The sequence below is a fragment of the Mastomys coucha genome, unplaced genomic scaffold (genome assembly GCF_008632895.1).
Source record: "Mastomys coucha isolate ucsf_1 unplaced genomic scaffold, UCSF_Mcou_1 pScaffold21, whole genome shotgun sequence".
In the NCBI taxonomy this organism is placed as follows: Eukaryota; Metazoa; Chordata; class Mammalia; order Rodentia; family Muridae; genus Mastomys; species Mastomys coucha.
The window spans coordinates 176,220,317-176,228,223 of record NW_022196904.1 but is presented as its reverse complement, the minus strand read 5'-3'; the positions used below and the strand labels follow the sequence as shown (position 1 = coordinate 176,228,223).

The 7,907-nt window shown below is 50.1% G+C and overlaps 1 protein-coding gene across 1 annotated transcript; it reads right to left on the bottom strand.

Moving 5' to 3' along the window:
- Positions 1-7,610, bottom strand: Twnk (twinkle mtDNA helicase). The gene is made up of 5 exons (XM_031390450.1): positions 5,519-7,610; positions 4,209-4,449; positions 3,048-3,155; positions 2,726-2,867; positions 1-1,676 (listed from the first exon to the last, which is right to left on the bottom strand). Exons 1-5 carry the CDS (start codon positions 6,762-6,764, stop codon positions 1,332-1,334), a joined length of 2,082 nt encoding a protein of 693 aa, XP_031246310.1. The 5' UTR covers positions 6,765-7,610; the 3' UTR covers positions 1-1,331.
- Positions 7,611-7,907: the final 297 nt, after the last annotated feature.

Below are 7,907 nucleotides of genomic sequence, written 5' to 3'. Positions count from 1 at the left end.
GCAGTCTGTGGATCATTTATTCTACAGTCTTCTATAGCGCTTGTTAAACTGAGGCATCCAGACCTCATATCAAACTCCCAAACTCAAGAGTATGTAAAGGCCGGGGAGAAGAGACTGCTCTAAGCTCTGCATTTTTACAAATTCCCAGGAGCTCTAGCACATGGTAAGGAGAAATGGGAGGACTCAAGAGGAGATGAAGGAGGGTGAAGGTAAAGAGATAATAAGCTATTTTTGAGACAAGGTTTTGAGTAGCCCAGTCTGGCCTAAACTGTGTAGCTTAGGATACTTTGGACTCCTAATCTCCCTACCTCCACCTCCCGGGTGTTGGAATTAAAGGCATTCACCACCACACCCAGCTAAGGCTGGTTCTTGAGTCTACACTGAGAAATGTGAATGGCTCACCTCCCAGGTGAAGAGGGTCAGACAAGGCCTGAGCATGTGGCCCATTGGCCCACACCTCTGTCAGAATTTTATGGAGTCCTCAGGTAAGCTAACACACCACCCTGTTTCCCCTATGCCAAGGGAGGTGTATATTTAGACAGTGGAATGTAAAGGCCCTGTACTGCTCCGTGCTATTTGGGAGTCTATGGCTCAAAGGCAGAAGTGGGGAAAAGGACCCAATTACTCCCAAATCAGAGAAGGAATCCAATTAGTGTGGGGAGACACCTGGTGGACAAACAGGAAAAAGCACAGAAACAAAGGCAATAGAAATGTTTCATTCAAAGTGGAAAAGGCTCTACAGAGTCCCAGCTCCAGCTGTCAGCGGCAGCATACAGTGAAATTGGTACCCAGGGGGCAGGCACTGCAGGCTTGCAGCTTCTTTCCACGGTCCAGAGGGAAGCAGCTCCCATCTTTGAGACCCTGATAGTACAAGATGAGCACCTCAGATCAATTCTTATGCCTGGCTCTACAAAGCAGAGCAGGGGCTTGGTGCCCACTGCATCATTCGGAGGCTCTGGAGTTTGAGCAAGCCTCCTGTTTCACGGCAGGTTCAGGGGCCCGGCCTCTCTGTCTGCCTTGCTCACTCCCACCTGAGGTTTTGGTGTGTTTCTCCACCTGGATCCCTTTCTCCGGAGGTTTACAAGGCTCTCGTCTAGTTTTCACATGCCCTCTGCTCAGACACCTTTTTAGACTGAATAATCCTAACTAGCTGAGCAGTCTGGCATTCTTCACTTTGCTTTGTTCCTTTCAACAAAATGCCGGTTCTCTGGAAGCAGACCTTGTCTTTTCAGTGCTATACAGAAAAACCTATGGGGAAATAAAACCAAACCAGCATACAGGAGATCCTCACCATGGAACCCAGCCCCAGCAGAAGGCCAAGAGTCTGTGCATTAGCCTGGTCCACCAGGCTCGTTTGCAAGCATCTGCGCACTGCTTTGACCTTGAGGACTTGGAGGTGTCTGGCCGATGCCAGCCTCAGAGTTCTGGTGCACAGCCCCTTTTTTGCCAGAAGGAGACTTTTTGGCCACTAGTCCATTGTCATCCTTGATCTTCTTGAGTCGGGCTTTGCTCTTGGGTGGGATGGAGAAGGTAAGGGAACTCTTGTTGAACTCAAGTGGGAAGACACCCACATCGCCATCAAATCGATTCTTGGACACCTGCAGATACCGTTTCCCAGGGCCAGTCACCAGCTTCCTATCCTGTAAGATCAGAACATTGTCTGCTTCTTGGCTTGCCTAAAGGAGAAGGGGCAGAGGGAAAAAGACATGAGTGAAAGGCTGGGGGTGTAGGGAGGAGTGGCAAGAGTGGGGAAGGGAGGGGCTGAAGAGATGGCCCAGCAATTAAGAGTATTGGCTGCTCTTTCTGAGGACCTAGGTTCAATTCCCAGCACCTCCAGGGTAGCTTACAAATGTCTGTAACTCTAGTCCCAGGGAATCTAATGCTTTCTTCTGGCCTTTGTGGGCACCAATAAGCATGTGGTACACAGACATACATGCAGGCAAAACACCCATACACATTAAATAAATTAAATTAAAAAAAAAAAGAAAAAGTACCCCCTGTTCACCAAGCTCTTTAAACAACTAATCATAATCGACGCCAGAGCGGCTGACTCTCCCAGCTCTAACAAACTCGCCACTGTCTCAGGCTCTGTGCCGCCACTCCTGCTTTCGATGCCTCTCCTCCACAGTGGTCCCTCTTACCTTCCCACCTTACTCTCACCATTCATATGTCACTTCTCTAGGACCATCTTTGATCCCCTATAGTACCACCAGCTTTTAAATTTCTGCATCATTCTTGTTCCATGTTTGTTTCAAAGTGATACAGCTTTTGCAACTCAGCCTCAACTCCCCTTGCCTGGCTGAGGCCTTGCATGTAAAAGGAATTCAGTAGACCACTGGAGACAGCAGGATGGGGCTGGGGTCCAGAAGGCCTTCCCATTTATTTGATAACCTGATACTTACTGTCTGGGACCTTAGTATGACTTTTGTTGGAATATCTGCTGGGGAGTCCCCCAGATGTCACAAGATGACTCACAGACCACTCCTCAAGTACTTGTGCTGCCCGCCATAGCTCAACCCACAGAGCTGCAATCACCAACTCACGCTTGCTGGTGCTAGCAGATGTGAGTTCCTAGACTGCAAAGAAGCAACTACCATCCCTGGCATCTCTCACGCCATGGTCCCAGAGCTTCACATCTTTCTTTTGTTCAGGGTAGTGATGAGGCTCTCAGGTCGAAAAGGACTGTTTCCAGTTAGACCTCGGTAACTCCTTAAAGCCAACTCACTTTGGCTGAGCCAAAAATGGATGCCGTCTGCAGTTCCTTGTCGTCATCTTCTTTCCGAGGGTGAATGACCAGAGTCACATGGCAGCTATTGTCTGTAGCAAACTTCCGGAAGGCTCCAACAATGTAGTCTTGAGCTGCAATCCTGCAGCATCAAAGTTCAGCCATAAAAGAGGTTATCGGGTGGAACATACACAAACTCTTGAGCAAGTCACTCCACACAAGCTATCCTAGCCCCATTACACTTTCGACTTAAGGATTCACACTCAAGTCCCGGGACGGCTTCAAGAAAAGACAAGTGTGTTTGAGTTACACAGGAACTCACCTGTCGGTAGAAAACTGCTCATGACCCATCATGAACTGCAAGTTGTCGATGACCACGTGACAGACGTCATAGACATAGACAGCATGCTGCATTGTGTCAATGACAGACCTGGGAAAGAGAAGCAGCCATTTAAATAGTCAACAAGCAGCCTCAGGACACTCCAGGGGAAGAGCTTGCACCCTGAAAACACTGAAGACCTGCTCTTCTCACTTTTTTTTTTGTCTTTTTTGTTTTTTCGAGACAGGGTTTCTCTGTATAGCCTTGGCTGTCCTGGAACTCACTCTGTAGACCAGGCTGGCCTCGAAATCAGAAATCCGCCTGCCTCTGCTGCCTCCCAAGTGTGGGATCAAAGGCGTGCGCCACCACCGCCCGGCTCTTCTGACTTCTTGTTCTCTGAAAACCCCAAGTCTCTCTAAAAAGACTGGAAGGCACTCTCACTGGAGTTGGAAAAAGAATCAAAAATATGATGTGATCGCTCAAAAATGAAAGGGAGGGCCAGGAATGGTGACACACACCTTTTTCTTTTTTTTTAAAGATTTATTTATTGGGCTGGCAAGATGGCTCAGCCGGTAAGGGCACTGACTGCTCTTCCGAAGGTCCTGAGTTCAAATCCCAGCAACCACATGGTGGCTCACAACCATCCGTAATGAGATCTGACGCCCTCTTCTGGTGCGTCTGAAGACAGCTACAGTGTTGGGCTGGAGCAAGCAGGACCGTTCTGAGTTCAATTCCCAGCAGCCACATGATGGCTCACGGCCATCTGTACAGTTACAATGTACTCATACACATTAAATAAATAAATAAATAAATAAATCTAAAAATAAAAAAGAAAGAAACATTTAAAAAAAAAAAGATTTATTTATTTTATTTGTATGACTACACTGTAGCTATCTTCAGACACACCAGAAGAGGACATCAGATCCCCATTACATATGGTTGTGAGCCATCATGTGGTTGCTGGGAATTGAACTCAGGACCTCTGGAAGAGCAGCAGTGTTCTTAATCCCAGCATTCTGAAAACACAGGCAGGTGGATCTCTGTGAATTCAGGGGCAGCCTGGTCTACATAATGAAATCCAGAACAGTCAGAGCTATCAAGAGAGACTTGCCTCTAATTAATTAATTATCTACTTAAAAAGTAACTGGGCTCTGAGGGTCTTACCTGATGCTCTGCTGTCCGTGGAAAGTCATGAAGTAGAGAGGCAGGTCCTCAAAACGGTCTGCCCACTCTTCATACTTGTCCAGTTGCTCTTCCAGCCGCGTCACAGCAAACTGAGTGAGCATGACCCGGGCTAGTCTCACGTTGCTGATCTCAAAGCTACCCCACAGTGTGTTCACTCCCTGGGTACACAAGTCCAGGGCATACTCGCTGATGAATGTTGTTTTGCCACTGCCTGTTGGCCCTATAGGGGATGTACAAAGCTCCAAGTTAAGAGGAAAGCCTGGCAGCACATGAGAGGCAGAGCAGGGATGGAGGTGGTGGGGGTGTCTCTCAGTTCAAGGCCAGCCTGGTTTAGAGAGTGAGTTCCAGGACAGCCAGGGCTACTCAGAGAGACCCTGTTTTGAACAACCAAAAAACAAAACAAGACAAAAAAAACAAAAAACAAAGAGGGGCTGGAGAGATGGCTCAGTGATTAAGAGTACTGACTGTTCTTCCAGAGGTCCTGAGTTCAATTCACAACAACCATATGGTAGCTCATAACCAACTGTAATGAGATCCAATGTCCTCTTCTGGTGTGTGTGAAGAAAGTTACAGGGTACTCATATACGTTAAATAAATCTTGAAAAAACAAACAAACAAACAAACAAAAGAGATAAAAGTCTGGTCTTTGAACCAAGATTCCAGTCAAAGTTGGGGTGGGGGGAAGCCTCCTTTTAACCCTGACAGCTGGAGACATGAAACAGTGACTCAGCATTTAACCCTGACAGCTGGGTGCTGGAGACATGAAGCAGTAACTAACTCAGAGCACTTGCTCAGAAGACCTGGACTTGATTCCCAGCACCCACACGATGGCTGCAACCATCTGCAAGTCCAGTTCCAAGTGATCTAAGGAGTTCTGGCCTCTGAGGGCACAAGGCATGTATGTTGTGCACATACACATGTAGGCAAATCATTCATGCACATGACAGTAAATAAATCTAAAATAAATAAATAGATACCACCAGTGGCTGAACCCCACACACTTTGTCACCATATTGTCTAATCCTTTACCTAAAACACTGATATTTTTATAACATTATTTTATGGATATGGGCGTTTTTATTTGGATGTATGTCTACAGATCATACGCATGCCTGGTGTCCTTAGAGGTCAGAAGAGGTCATCAGATCCCCCTGGAACTGGAGCTACAAACAGTTGTGAGCCATTATATGGGTGCTGAGAACTGAATTCCGAGTCCTCTGCAAGAGCAGCCAGTGCTCTTAGACACTGAACCATCTCTCCAGCCCCCAAAGCAGTGATTTTATAGTCACCTGTGAAGACCGTCAACTCGCCCTTCCGATGCCCCTTGAGCAGACGATTCAGGTCTGGGAAGCGGCTCCAACGAACACCAGCTGCTTGCTCCACATTTGACAGTTCTCCTAAAACCTCTTCTCGGAGCTGGCGAAAAGACACGATAGACTTGTGCCAGGCAGGGAGGGCAGTACGAAGAATACGGGGAAGACTTAAGCCTTGGTTTAAGGCCTCCAGGGGACGAGGTTGTTGGTTCCCAGGTCGCACCAAAGAGCAACGCTTGGGGTTGAGTTTTCGGGCAAACAGTTTGGCAGCTTCCCAGGATCGAAGGTCATCCCCTAGCCAGAACACAATCCGACGGAACTGTTCAAGGTAAGGGAGTAAGGCTGGGGGTAGGCAGACCGTTCCTCGGGGTAGGGAAAGGGTTGGCAGCCCCGTGGACTGGCTCAAGGCCAGGCTGTCCAGCTCACGACTTGTCAAGACCACCTCAACATCTCTACGGCTGATCAGTGGTAATCCAAATAGGTTGTGATAGACACCAGGCCGGGGAATAGTGGTCTCTACGTACTGTACTCCATTTTCCTGACCCTCAGCCCCTAGTAGCTTCAGGCCATGTAATCCTGAGCTCCCGGGGGTGAACCAAGGGAAGACCAGACTTCGAGTAGATCGAAGATAGCGGACACTGAATCTCCTGAGTGTGTCATCTGTCACCTTGGTGAGGCCAAACATCACACGGGCTAGCTGGGCTTCCTCAGGGTCAGGAAGCTCCCACAGAGGTACAGCTCGGTTCCAGATTCTCAAGACCTCCTCCCTGTCCTCAGCTTCTGTGCCCTCCCTAAGTAGCACTCCCTCTTTGGCCCCATCCCCTCGTCCCTCCACACTGGCCTGGAAGTCTTCCCAGCTCCCTTCTGCCAGGCTGGTCATGCAGAGAAAGTGCCCTGTGGTCTTGTCGATGAAGAGGCAGAAGGAAGTGGCGGCATCCTGTTTTTGATTTTTGATGTCTGTGGACGCCACAAAGGGACTTGGTGCTCGAAGGCAGCTGTGGCCATCCTGGAAGGGGATCCCATGCGCCCGTAAATATTGGCGGATTTCAGTTGTAGTCACAGGCGACACTGGTATCTCTAAGGCTGGGAGCGCTTCTTTTCTGTACCTTCTGCGGGGAGGGCCTGGAGTCAAGCTTCGGGGCAGGCTCCTCCTACTCACCCACTCCCCACGCAATGGCAGCAAGATCCTGAGGGGATATGCACGTCGGAGAAGAAGCCACATTCCTAATGGAGTTGTTCGCCACTACTGCAAAAACTCTGGGTGTCTGGTTTAGTGCCTTCACTAGGCCAGACCCTAGGAACTCACAGAACTCACTATTGCTGGCTTTTCTCTCTATCTCTCCTCAAACTTCTTTGTTTTGTTTTTTGTCTTTTCGAGACAGGGTTTCTCCGTGTAGCCCTGGCTGTCCTCGAACTCAGAAATCCACAGGCCTCTTCCTCCCAAGTGCTGGAATTAAAGGCGTGCGCCACCACCGCCCGGCCTCCTCAAACTTCTTTACGAACACAATTCTTAATCCCCATGGTTGCCTGTATATTGCTTCTTCATCCCTACACACCTACACTACCCTTTCGCCTCTACGCCCCTCTCTGCAGATTCTCAAAGCTCTAGGTCCTTTACGATTTCTCTCCACCAGCTCACCTCTAGGGCCTTCACGATCCCTCAATCTAAACGGCTTCTCTGTATCATCTCTTCACGTCTACTACCCCTCGACGGACTCTCCTGGCCAACCTCATCTCTACAGCTTTCTGCATCCTGTCTGAACCCCAACTCCAGGCACTCGTAGCTCCTAGCGCTCACGGGGACCCTCCACGCGGGTGGAGGTCACACGCTCAGACCGGGCTTCCACACTGGCTCAGGGCTCGGCCCTCCACTTCAGAAACTCCCCGCTCCCGCCCCCAGCTTCGCGTCACCACTCTCCTTTCCCGTGTTCTGTCCGCAACGTGGGTCGCAGGCACGCGACACTCGCGGTGACCCCGGAAGCAAAACTCTCCTGGGAGCCCCCGCCTCCGGAACCGGAAGTAGCCGGTTAGTCCCGCCCTCCGGCTCTCGGTTCCTGGCTCTCTAACGGTAGCCATGACCGGGCGCGGGACTCCGAACCGCTTTCTGACCAGCGTCCTCCATAACGGGCTAGGTCGCTACGTGCAGCAGCTGCAGCGCCTCAGCCTCAGCCTCAGTCGGGATGCGCCCCCGTCCCGCGGCGCTAGGTGAGGCACGCGGAAGCGGGAGGAGCGGAGAGGGGGGCGGAGGACGATGGGACTGGGCTCGGGCCACTGTACTCACCTTCGCTGGGTCTCGCAGGGAGTTCGTGGAACGCGAAGTGATCGACTTCGCCCGACGGAACCCAGGAGTCGTAATATACGTGAA

Coding starts and splice junctions, on each gene's coding strand:
- Twnk (XM_031390450.1), bottom strand. CDS start 6,764: ATGTGGCTTCTTCTCCGACGTGCATATCCCCTCAGGATCTTGCTGCCA. Junction 2,868..3,047: donor GAGCAGTTTTCTACCGACAG/GTGAGTTCCTGT, acceptor TTGATGCTGCAG/GATTGCAGCTCAAGACTACA. Junction 1,677..2,725: donor CCATTTTTGGCTCAGCCAAA/GTGAGTTGGCTT, acceptor CTTCTCCTTTAG/GCAAGCCAAGAAGCAGACAA.